The sequence below is a fragment of the Tigriopus californicus genome, chromosome 8, assembly GCF_007210705.1.
Source record: "Tigriopus californicus strain San Diego chromosome 8, Tcal_SD_v2.1, whole genome shotgun sequence".
NCBI classification, from domain to species: Eukaryota; Metazoa; Arthropoda; class Copepoda; order Harpacticoida; family Harpacticidae; genus Tigriopus; species Tigriopus californicus.
The window spans coordinates 9,490,500-9,503,268 of record NC_081447.1 but is presented as its reverse complement, the minus strand read 5'-3'; the positions used below and the strand labels follow the sequence as shown (position 1 = coordinate 9,503,268).

The 12,769-nt window shown below is 37.9% G+C and overlaps 1 protein-coding gene across 1 annotated transcript; it reads left to right on the top strand.

Annotated features, from left to right (window-relative positions):
* Positions 1-2,391: 2,391 nt before the first annotated feature.
* On the top strand, positions 2,392-4,375 carry LOC131884939 (uncharacterized). The gene is made up of 3 exons (XM_059232836.1): positions 2,392-3,286; positions 3,345-3,684; positions 4,048-4,375. Exons 1-3 carry the CDS (start codon positions 3,230-3,232, stop codon positions 4,077-4,079), a joined length of 429 nt encoding a protein of 142 aa, XP_059088819.1. The 5' UTR covers positions 2,392-3,229; the 3' UTR covers positions 4,080-4,375.
* Positions 4,376-12,769: the final 8,394 nt, after the last annotated feature.

Sequence of the window (12,769 nt, the reverse complement as noted above, 5' to 3'; positions counted from 1 at the left end):
TCTGCACGTTCCTATTTATCCACTTACCTCAGAGAAATTGTCCATGACTATGCATCCGGTCGAACATTCCTTCATTACAACAGTAAACTATTTTGAGCCCTCCTTCAACTTTCCCATTCATCTTCTCGCATACTGTCTGCACCAAAATGTCATTATACATCAACACTCTGGTGTGTTGTTGCCATAATTCATGCACTTGAATTGTATTCATTAAATTTCACCAATACATTACATACTAAATAATACGGCCAAAGGCTAACAAAAGTAGAATGAAGAAATGATTTTGAGTTTGTTGCCACATACATGTGTTGATATTTGGACCCTTTCCATCGCTTACTTTCGGCGCTAAATTACTTAAGGAGAAATATGTCCTATGTATATAGGCAACAAAGCCACTTAAAATTGACAAGGACTGTCACAGACGTTATAGGAAGTTAGTTCATTTTAGCAACCACAATACCTCATGCTTTTATTGGGCTTTCGGGATTGAGAAACCGAAGTGCATATGAAGGGCTGAGAAACGATGTCCCAAAGACTGAAGTGGTAGCTAATCGAGATATGACTCTTGTGGTCTGACCAAGAAAAGTCACCGGAAGATTAACTACAAATCTTCCCAACATTGTCAATATAACGTCCGCTGTCAATTCAAATCTTCATCGGTTTCTGTTCAATAATCCAAGGCCATGCCCGAGAGGACCTGATTCGTTTCCAAATTGACTGATGACTGAGCAAAAGAAAATGTAGGGCTGAATGGTCCAAATTGAAACAGAAAAGCGATAGTGTTATTCTACCGGCTTGCTCAAGGGCTTACAGGTTTAGCCAAGGATAGGACACTACATGGAAACAGAGGATCTCGGAGAAAGCAGTATTTGCGTTTCCAGCAAAGGCAATAAGACTATTTTCAATTAGTATTGTTACTATGTACGAACCAGCTAACCACATGTAATCAATTTTATCAAGGAAAATTTATTCGCTGAATTGGGATTCAAAAAAAATGAAAATGCATAGCTGAACACCCAAACACAGGTCTGCATATATTTCGTCCTTATTGGTTTCTTGGATTGGTCGTGAACGCCTGGAACCTGGACCGGAACGCTAAGGTTGAAAATTAACAACTCCAATTTGAGTCAATACATCGAATACTTCTCCCAATGAGACTCTTCCTTAGGCGAGTTTTTTAAACGCTCATACCTCTGAGATAAGGCTTGGACGTTACCCAGAATGAGCATTCGCTCACTTCTTTGGCCCGTGTATTTCCATACCGGCTAAACTCCAAGCCCTAACTCCGAGGAACGAGCTTTAAAAGACAGGCCGCTGTGTCGCTACAATTGCGTAACTTAATTTTCAACTCGGTCAACAGTCGTTCGACTGGGTCAAAAGTTTTGCTCTCTCAAAGCAAAGTGCAGTACATAAGGGGGCAAAGAAGTAATGAGCTAGCCCTCCTCTGGTGATTGATTACCATCAACTCATTTATTCTATTCATAGTTATATGGATTGCTTTTCATACTGTCGTTTGATCTTGCTGATATTTAAATTACTTAATTGTGGCGACCTGGTGTCAGTCTCATTGAATTGTTTGAGAATTGTCAATTCTCGACTCCAGCGTCCCCGTCCATCTTCCAGGCGTTCATGGTTTAGTCCAATTCTGAATTCGGTTAAGATTTTTGTGCAAACAGAGTTGAGACAATCTTACGACGATGCATTGGTCTCATCATTAAGGTAGATTTTGACTTTAAACTGGGTGGGTAGTCTTTCTTGGTCAGATCAAAACTTTAATCCAGTTACGTAGTTCATTGCCATTGTAGTTGCAGAAGTAATCCCTGTCTCAATTAGGGCATGTGTAAAGGCCTTGTTGACATTCAATGTTTATTTTGACTCGAGTGGGTTTTTTTCGAGGAGATGAGTCTGATATTTAGTACCTATCTTGAATTGACCTTCACTAAAGCAAAAGAAACCAATAACCCAACATTTGAGATTCATTCCCGAGCAGTGCGGCAGATGCCAGCGGTTTCAGGCATGATGGAACATATTTGAAATTCATGTTTTAAAAATTTTGGTGACAGTTTGACCACAAAGCACCTACTAAGAGTGTGTACTGCGTGGAAATTAGGCAGACCAAGTTTTAGAGTGGTCAGGTAACAGCGAAATGCTTTTAGGGTGTGGTTATTGGTTGAAAATGTTTTACCGTCAACCGGCTGGAGTGCCATTGTTCAATGGTAAAGGGGGTTATTGAAAAATAAGCCTTTTTGCTTTCCTTTTTACAATTAGACGTTAAGGCAGGGGGGGGATCTTTCTCGAGGCCGTTTGTAATATCCAACGGTATTTGATCAGTAGAAAGTCAAAAGTACAATTGCGTTCCGTTCAATTGAGCAAACGCTGGCGATTGGTCGCAAGGGCCACCACCATCCGGTTCAGTTATTTCGAGATCCTGATGACGTCAACATTAGGAGGCAACTTAACATTGAATTTAGTTAAAGGGCTTTACAACCTTTGGTGGTTTACAGGAAACGCCAAATCAACAATAGGATCATATTTCTGATGGTGGTTGGTGCCGCAAGTTTACAAGTCGAAATTAAGTTTCTATTTTCAGCTCGCACTTGAAGAGTTTTGCTCCCATTCCTGTCTATTCACTTTTCATTGTTGAGGCATCAAAACAAGCCTGTTGAAAGCCAAGCACTAACAACTAAGATGTTGTTTGACGTCTTTTGAGTGACCTTGCGAAGCCTTCTTAATCCTGGGCTTCTGAGCACTTCCACTGAAAAAGCGGATTGTTGTTCATGTTAAAGCTAGTACCGTTACTCATTTGCTTAAGCATCCCTTGTTCAGCCAACGCTTCTACATACTTCTCTTTCAATCCCTACTTGACTTCAGAGAATGAATGAGTGACTGAGTGAGTGAGCCGTGACTGAACGAGAGATTGACGGAGAGAGAGAAAAAGAGAGAGAAAGAGAGAGAGACAAAGAGAGAAAGAGAGAGAGACTAAGGGAGAAAGGGAGGGAGCAAGAGAGAAAGAGAGGGAGAGCAAAGCCAATAGGGTTTCAGGGGTCAAACAATGGGTGATGCGACACACCCGAGGATGAGTCTTCTCGTGCTTCTCATGCGTCCCTTACTGTCCAAATCACGGTCATTTTAAAGGCCCCTTTTATTAGTCGGTCCCAACCAATCTGAGATCACTTCATCCTGTTTTCGCCAGCGGATCACTCATCCTACTTTGACTTCTTCGAGCACTATGCCCTACCATTTTTCAGTCATATTGGCTTTGGCCACTTTAACATCGTTGCATCAGGTGAGAATCCGGGTGTGAACCTTACTCATTTTCCCTTTAACATTGAGTTGACTTCCAGATAACTGGATCGCCCCTATTCAATGGACCATTAGATACCTTCTCTAAGCGGGAGCCGCAAATGATTGGACTCTCCTCGTATGAATTTGATCCCGTCATGTCAACAGACGAGGGTCATTTGGAAGAGAAGCTCTTCTTGGCCCAGAAGCTCTACGATGACATCTTAAACGATATCAATGATATTCTTGACGTTGAGGAATCTCCTGCTCTGTTCTCAGCCGATCCATCATCAGCCTCATCTTTGCCTTCATCTGAACCGTCGGAATTCAACGGACCAATCTCGAGTCCAAAACCTCGTCAACCCGTTAACAAATCCCGAAGGCATTTATGGAATATTCTCAGTAAGTCGTACTTGTCCGAGGAGCAAACTGGATGAACTGGCATACTTGAGATTGACTTGGATTGACGTATGGCAACGGAACCATTACGTATTGGAGAGTACAAATTTACTCCATGTTATCATTTTTGGAATTTGACCTTGACTCAAAATAACCATTTCGCCTTTCTTACCTGGAAATCACAAAACAAATTATTTGACGTCGAGATAATAGAAAAATGGAATGATGACAATTTTACAAACTATTTTCGGACATTGATGAATTGCTCGTTATTTTAGAAAGCCCTCAAATATGAGACACCTGCAAATTTTCGTATAAATATTGGTAGTACTTCTTATAACAGGTTTATACACGGTTGTTTTACAGGCAATGTTAATTCCCGGTTTTCCAAAGATTAAGAAGATCTTTCTAAGAGAAGCACCTTCGTCATCTTCATCATCACCATCACGAGTCATCATTTCGTCATCATTTTACTTAGTCTCAACCTCTCCAACAACAGTAACACGAAAATCAAAAGCAACTGGAATAAAACTTGTGGAATCTCCTGTCCTCTTAAGACACTCTCAAATGTTGAAACGATACCAAGGCTAAACTGAAATCTTTTAAACCCTTTTTCATGCTTCCATTGTGTCGGCAGTGTATTTTCGTTACAAATAATCAAACTAAATTCAATACAAATATTTGGTAACCATGGCATTTTGTTAAACACAATAGTTCATTCATGTATTTCATATTTCTCTATAATTTATTCGAAACTTTGTGTTAAATCCGGCCCCATTTGAGATACATCATAATAGTTTAAGTACTTCTAAATCTGCAAGCTCAATCCTGTATTCATAGTGATGGCTTGTTGCATGTCAGTGAAGTTAATCATTTGAAGCTGAAAAAGCCAGGGGTAAGCTACTTTCTGAAACATTTTTTCAGGCTAATTCATAACAAGGGGCAACGGAGTGTTTGAATCATTGCTAAGAATTCGGGTCCAAAGAACTTGACGAAAAATGTTTTGGGTAAAACTTTGTCCCGGTCCAAGGCATAAATCATGCCTTTTTAATAGATTTGGGGGATTCTCATCAGAAACTGCACTATAACACCGAGTTAATAGGTTCCTTATCTTTGGCTTTCTCTGCTATCCTTCAAACAATATTTGAGTGACAAATGATGTGGGGGACTCGTGTAAAACGTAAACACATTAATTACTGACAAATCAAGACTACTCAGAACGAGGACCACGGAAGACTGTTTTGTGGATAAGGGTGAACAACGGCCTCTCCAGGCAATTTAACGCAACTTTTACGAAAACGAGTCAAAACCATTGATAATCAAATCAATCATAAGAAGTCCAAGCACGATCTCGTTCAAGCACGTGCAGAAAGACTACAAAAGTCAAGCTAAAGAGTAGACAACCTCGTTTAGTATCAAGGGCAATCCCAACTGCGTCTGATATGTTGTTCCTGTTACATTAAATCAACGAAAGAGGTCACTCACTTACCTTAAGTCTCTATATCCAATCACGATGTTTTTGCTAACAACTGTTTGCTTTGGAGTACAAACCTAGAAAGTACATCATTATGTCACATGTCCCTTTGCTAACATATTGCTTCTCATTTCCTTGGATTGTATCGGCTAGCTCTGGTTTATGGGCTTGCATATATTGATAACCATCAAAGCTCCAATTCACTCATTTCAAGAATGATAATAAGCAACATTTGCGTGGTTTACTTTTTACCAGTTAATTTCTTGTTTGTTCCAGGTGTTTTGTTCGTACGTTTGCACTTACATGTCATGGAGAGTCTTGGATTTGCGAGTTGATCTTCCTTTTGAGTTACAATGGCCCTTAAAAAGACTCACAAGGATTTGGGTTATTTCAGCTTGGGATTTGCTGGAAATTGGGGCAAAAAAATGGTTGAGACAGCCAAACTTGCTTTTTGCGAAAACGGGGCGAATAGTCAAAATTGGCTGGTATAAATCCCTCAATCCCTCTGATGAATACCTCGCGTGAAATAAACACACTTTGTTTTTCTCGATTTGTTGTTCTAAGTTTTGTCTGTGAGCGATGAATAATGTTTAATTCCCTAAGAGTCAAGCCAATTGAGATCAGGGTGGCCAAGCCTTTTTTTCAGCCGGCGATGCTAGCTCGTGCGAACTCAATGCTAAAAACATCTAATTGGAATTCGAAAATGCTAGAATAATAATATTTGTTTAGTAAAAACAATTTTTTACCGTGGTCCTAAAGGATATCAGTTTCAAAATTCAATTATATTTGGCGTTTTACTTTTCGAAAAATGCAGGAAAAATATAAAAGAATATAAATAAAAGCCTCAAAGTAAAAGTTGATGCAATTGTGTTATGATATTCTTACTCAAAAGTTCATCTAATATTGAACCCTAAGACTTTGAAGGGGACAACGAAAAGTGACAAAAGTTTAATATCAGCGTAAATATATTTTTCAAGGTGTGCAAAACGAGGTTTTCAATACGCACATTAAGCCTCTACGGTCATTAGAATTGACCCTAAATCCTGGGTTCATGGATGCTTTTGAAGACGTACAGCATGCATATGTAGCATATTTCGCGTTCTATGCATATTCTTATGCATATTTTGTGTTAATAAACAACGCCTTGCATGAAAAATGCACCAGCAATCAAGTTTTCCGGGAAACAAAGATTTTCGGGTTCAAACGTGTGGGGAAGGGAACGCAACTCGAATAAATGACACATTGTCAATGGTCTCTCAGACTGACTTCACTGTCCGTGAAATTTTAATACAACTTTTGATCAAGGGGAATAAAAGGTCTTTCTGCCCTGAATTGGATGCCTTTTCTATCTTTAGACTTTTTGCAAGTTGTTCTTCCGTTGCACAGTGTTACTCATAATACTGATAAAGAATTTTTGCAAATGCCAAGACTTATAATAATGGTTTTCGTTGTTATTGAAACAAAAGGAACATTTTTTATAAAAAAATCATTTTGGATTCTAGCTCAGATTAGAATATTAATCCAATTAAAACCTACAAAGAGATAGCATTTTTAAAAACGTAATCAATAGATGTTGGAAGTAACCTTAGGTGCGTTTCCAACTAAAATTTTATTCAAATCCATAGAGCAAACTATCTACAAATATATCCTCCGTCCATCTTACACAAAGATTGCATTTTCATCGAATTTGACAGCAAATTGCTCCCTGTTATAGCTTAAAGCAATTGCCAAGAAATATAATAAGCTTTTTCTATGCCTAAAATATAAATGGAAATTTTTCACTTTTCTGAAGCAGGTAGAAAAGCCCGAATATAGTTTGCAATATAACTTAAAACTTACTTAATGTCAATATTTCACAATTTTGATGTCATACTTGCTAATCGCAATTTCAATAAAGCTCAATCTTGAATTTTGACAAAATTCTATTAACGTTCAATAAAAACATCGCTAGTACGTAGAAATTAATTATTGCAAAAAGTGACAATTTGGAAAATTAAACTGTCACAGGTATCGTTCAGATATTTTAGGAACACAATAGGATATTGTAGCTTTTGGCACTTAAGAAAAATGAAAGGCAATTTTGCATGTTTTGTAAGTTTTAAGCGACTTTTTTGCTACTTTTTGCTTTTAAAGAAATCTTCAAGAAAATGGCGAAATATCATTTCCTTTCGTGTCATTGAAAAACACAATCATATTCCTTGGGAATAACTGGAAACATAATTAGGCCATTTTTCGATCTTTTAAGGCGTAAAACGCAACCTTTAAGTTGTAATATCTAGGCATCTGCGAATAGAAGTTTATGAAATTTTACGTCAATACATAACTAGGAGTATGTTTAATACTGATTGACTAAATTTTTGACAATGGTGCATTTTAATGCACTTTAAGTGATTTAAAACACTTATCTGAGCTACTTTTAAAAATGTGTATTTCACAAAAATTGTTCCTTTTGTCTCTTTGACAAAGAAAAACATATCTAGATGTCTTGGCATTTGAGCAAACACTTAACCAGAAAATATAACCACCGTGGTTGGCTTTTCATCATAGGAGTCGGCAGCACTCTTTGGTTTCTCTTGTATAAGTGTAAGTTATTAATTTTCTCACACCGAAGGAATTTAAATCCTAAGGTTTCAGAGAGACATGAGTGTCCTAAACGCGGTCGAAATCATGCTTTGACGCTCTCCATTTTAAGTTGCAAAATATGAGTTTTTATAGTAGGTGGGAAAAGCGCAAGGTGGACGAGCATATTTAATACTGGTGGTCCTGCAATGCCTTCTTGCAATATTCAACAACAATTGGCCATATCTGTGACTTTTGCTTGATTCTTGGCAATAAGCCGAAACATATTTTTCCAAAAATTTATGATGGAAGACTCCTCCTGTACCAAAGGTTGTCGGTCTCCATAAACGATTCCTCAGGATTTGGGCTCCCTGACGAGGAAGAAGAAAGTATTCATATGGAAAATAAATGTAATTAAAAGCAAACAACGTCGTGAGAGAATAAAACCCGCAGTGTTTGAGTCTAATCAATTTGAAATTAAATCGGGGAGGATAGATTATCGAAACCAACTCCGATGATTTAACCGGAACTCAGATTTTTCAGATGTATTATGCCTCAGTACCCGACCCATCTGGGCATTTTTTGTAACCTGGAAAATATTAAGTAAAAGCCTCGATTTTTCATTTCCAATGAAATATCGATTACATTCACAACTTACACCCCTAAAAATGCCAAATGAAATACTAATGATTGAAAACCCATTGAACATTTCTAGTAACCCAACTAGGCAGCCCTTCAATAGAGATTAGGATATGGTCTAGAAAACCGCTATTGGGACGTTGAAAAAGGAGATGACGACATCACAATTTTTGGGAGGTCACTAGAACTCTTGGGGCTTAATAGTTCTTTATTAAGGGATTAAATTACAGATTCATATCTTGCTCATATCCATATTATAAACTTGCACATCCGAGATTTTTCTGCAAATTTATCGCATCTGCAAATTTTGCAAGTTGGACAACAATTTTTGACATTTTTCTGCAATTCATTATGCAATTTCAACCATTTCAGCACAAAAATACAAATATTTATGAAAAAAAAATACACACAGGTATGAAATAGATTGCAAACATTTAACCAAGTACCTGCTTCTTTCTGTCAATCGGAAATAGCTCTTTTTATCATTCCATTTTTAAACATACTCTATTTCAATAATTGGAACTTTATTTTGTTTGAGTAATGAACTTCTCCTTAAAAATCAAGCACATCTTGACTTTTGGGTAAGTGTTCATGAGGTGGATGGTTAATTTCGGAAAATTGAGATACTATTGCTTTTATGAAACTAAAAACGCTTACTTTACTTAATAAAGTTGTTCTGCAATACACTTGCCAAGCTCTGACCTTATTGTGTTTTAGTTAATGAAGTTTTTCACAAAATATTAAGTTTTTGCAAAATGCTGATCAGTCTAGGAGGTAGCATGGACAAGGCAAGATCTGTTTGCTAGGGAAAGCACGTTCAAAATCCCAATGCTGGAAGATATCACAATGGGGACGTTTAGGCAAGCTCTGGCACAGTACTTTGTTTGCTGGTACCAGTGGCAGTGATGCATGTTTGGGCTTCAACACGTTTTTGAGAAGCTGACCCTTCTTTCACATTGCTATATGAGGAAAGGTCAGATTCGTTAAAACCAGTTTGAAACGCCAATTTTGCATCACTGGCATTGGCAGGCACAGTTTGTTTGCTGGTACCAGCGCTTGCCTAAATATCTCGAGTATACACACTAATTTTCCTTTTCCGTTTCTCACCTCCCGCGCTATGTCGATTTGCCTTCATGGATAGGGAACAAGCACAAAGAGCCCTTACAAGCTCTAGAACGTGTTGGTGCCTAAGTTTGGAAAGTTTATTAGCAATTTTTTATGCAAATTTGCTGTCAATGAAGACCATATTTATCTGCAAATTTTGGCCGGCTCTAGTCATCAGACAGTTGTTTCTTCAAGGACCGATATTGGCTGAACTCAAAAGTTTACATATCTTAAGGGCTTTAGGTAAATGTGTAGAACATTTTAGGGTTACGCAAGAAGCAAAGTATCTTTTACTTTTGAGATATTTCAAATCAGTGTTAATTGTTTGGGAATTTGAGCTCATATCATGGGAAACTCAGGAGCTAAAAACCAATGAAAGAAGACCACTCAATCCCACTCAACACAAAAGTGAAATTATAGATCCTGATTCGTACTCAAGTGGTTTTTGCCCATTATTGTTTTTAGGCTACGCAAGGAAGTTTCAATCAGGGCTAGAATATCATTAAATACAAAAAATCAAAACTAATCCATATCAATTTATGACCTACAGGGTGTAAAGAAATTAAGGGCCTCCATGGTTGTTTTCCACAACATTTCTCCATGCTCAAAGATTTTTTTTACATTAAACCACAAGCATTCATTAAGAAAAACTGTTAAGTACCTAGTGACATATTACAAATGGTCTATCGATATCCTGGAGGCGATGGGTAGCCCTCTGATAAAGTGCCGTCATAACAATGTCTGAAAATTCAAGTGAGCCCAGTCTGAAGGTCAGAACCAATGTTAAGGGCATCCTGAAGGCCGGCAAAGACAAGGGAACGTTTGGTGAGCCTTTCAGTGATCATCCTCAAACCATTTGAGAGTGGAGACCCTCATGCAAATGCCATAAATACTTTTAGAACAGACCGGGCCAATGGCCAAAATCTGGATTTTTAAGACTCAATCTTTAGGTGGGCAAACATCAGAAGGTTACCAATCTCCTTTGGAGTAAATTCGGATCATTCGTGGTATGGTGTTAGGTTTTTCAATAATCCCTTTTATTAAAAACTGGAGATTCAATCTGATCAAGTCATTCTTTGAGTTAGGGGGTTGGATTTTCCGAAGCGACAAAGAGCGGCCCTTAATTTCTTTCCACCCTGTAGACTAATGCCAGCCAAGATGTGTCGAGCCTGTCCCTCGAAAAACAAGCCTTTCTAACGAGTCTTTTTGTAGCTTTGGGATTTAAACTTAAGCTTTTGGCTGACGTGCACGAGCATTTGTACCTTGAGTAATGTTATGGATTATTCTTATATCAATTAGGCTGATATAAAGGGTTGTTTGTCGCAATTATTCAATTGGATTGCATTTCCCTAAGTATCCTAAATAGATGAGGCCGTTAAAAGAGCAAACGATTAATTGACCATGGTACCGACTCAGCCCTTTATTTATTTATTACCCAATACCTCTTATTCCTATATTCATCTATCGCCTACTTTTTGGTGTTGGAATGGATGAGCATACAATGCAATACAAATCTAATATTGTCAAAAATATCGACAACTTTTATTTGCAGCCACAAAAACTTTTTGATCGTTGGAATTTTTTCATCATCTGATTTTTTGTCCACTAAAGCCTAAATAAGACCTAATCGAACTTTGGAGTAAGTTCTATCTTGATTGTTCTTAAAACGAGGTGAAACATTTGGCTGAACTATTATAAAAGAGATGCATTTTTTCGCGGCTTTAGTAGATCTGTATGCATACTTAGCTAGGTACTATTGGTATGAACTAACACTGCAGGTATCTACTACAGAATTTACCCATAATGTGTGAGGCTCTAACGTGTTGACGAGGTAAGCCAAGGCCGTGGCCATAGGTACCCTCAGTGGTTCGAAATCTGATAGTGTACCTAAGCCTTCAAAAATTCGAATCGTGGTTTTTTGTTCGTCAAAAGTTACACTAAGCATGACATCGAAGGCTCTCTCTTCATTTGAGCTCTTGATTCATTGAAGCGGGAAAGGAAGATGACGTCATCGTCAAATTTTGAGAGATCACTCTTACTTTTGAGGCTTCATATCTCTTTGCTGAGGGATTAAATTGAAGGTTCAGTCCTTTTATCCATTAAAGAGAATGGTTCATGCAAGTAGGTATTTTTATAAACTGTCTAAGTTTCACTCATTAACATGCACAAAAACTAATTTTAGAAGAAAAAAGCCGTTTTGCGGCTGATTTTTTTGTATTTTAGAATTTCATATTTTTGCAATAAACTTTTTGAAACCTTAGAAACTGTTTTTGTCCAATATTGAGATTTATATCTTGGATTTTTGTACCTCTACTGTTTTGAGAAGTGCCCCAATGACCTCCCAAAATTTGTGCTGCTTTTCATCGTGCAGCTGCTACTTCAATGTGTCAAATACGAGCGGTTCGTTATTAATTGAGAGAGACTCTAACGTCTCTACTCAATGAAAAGGCCATTCACCAATCAAAACAACTAGCAACATTTGGGCACTCAGTTATAGACGAACTGATCACCCAAGCAGTAATACCAATCCATAATGAGCATGCATTTTGTTTGCATTCTCCAACTTGTACTTTTTCACTTTGATCAAGTCCAAATCGTTCGACCAGAATTATTCTTTGTGAGTGGAAGTGGATTGGAAGCCAGAAACCGATCACACATGAAAAAAAACTTCCAGCCAACCTCGCAGCTTTAAATTTGTGCCATATTGTCCGAAAGGCAACACTACGACCAATATTTGAATTATATCCAGTCATCTGACTTCGAAAAACAAGCGTTTACTCCAGGTATAAGTTTGAACTTTTTAGAAACAAATTGCGAGCTTTATCATTTTCTGAGAGAATTCATTCCCCAGTATGGAATATTTGGCAAGAATGGACTGATTGTTCAGTTACTTGTTCAAGAGGGGTTCACCGTCGATACCGATTCTGCGAAATTCCTTTCAATGGAAAACGTGTCATACCATCAAATGCTTCATGGATTACAGTATAGAGGACAAAAAAAGGTAGTATTGAGTCCAAACTATGCCAAAGAGCCGAATGCATTGAAGATCATGATTCTGAACCTGAACACGGTTACAAGGCGTTAGAAGTAACTCCTACAGTTACGGTAACATTAAGTGATGGTGCAAGATATGATGGCGGAACATCTTCCAGCACTTACGGAGTTGTGTTTACTGATGAATCATCTGTTGATAAAGGAGTAACCGCTAATAACGGAACAATTAGTAACCATGGGGTAGTTACAAATGAACGAGGAGATTCTAATGATGGCCCAGCTGCCAATGATGACGTATCTACTAACCTGGAGAAGCTT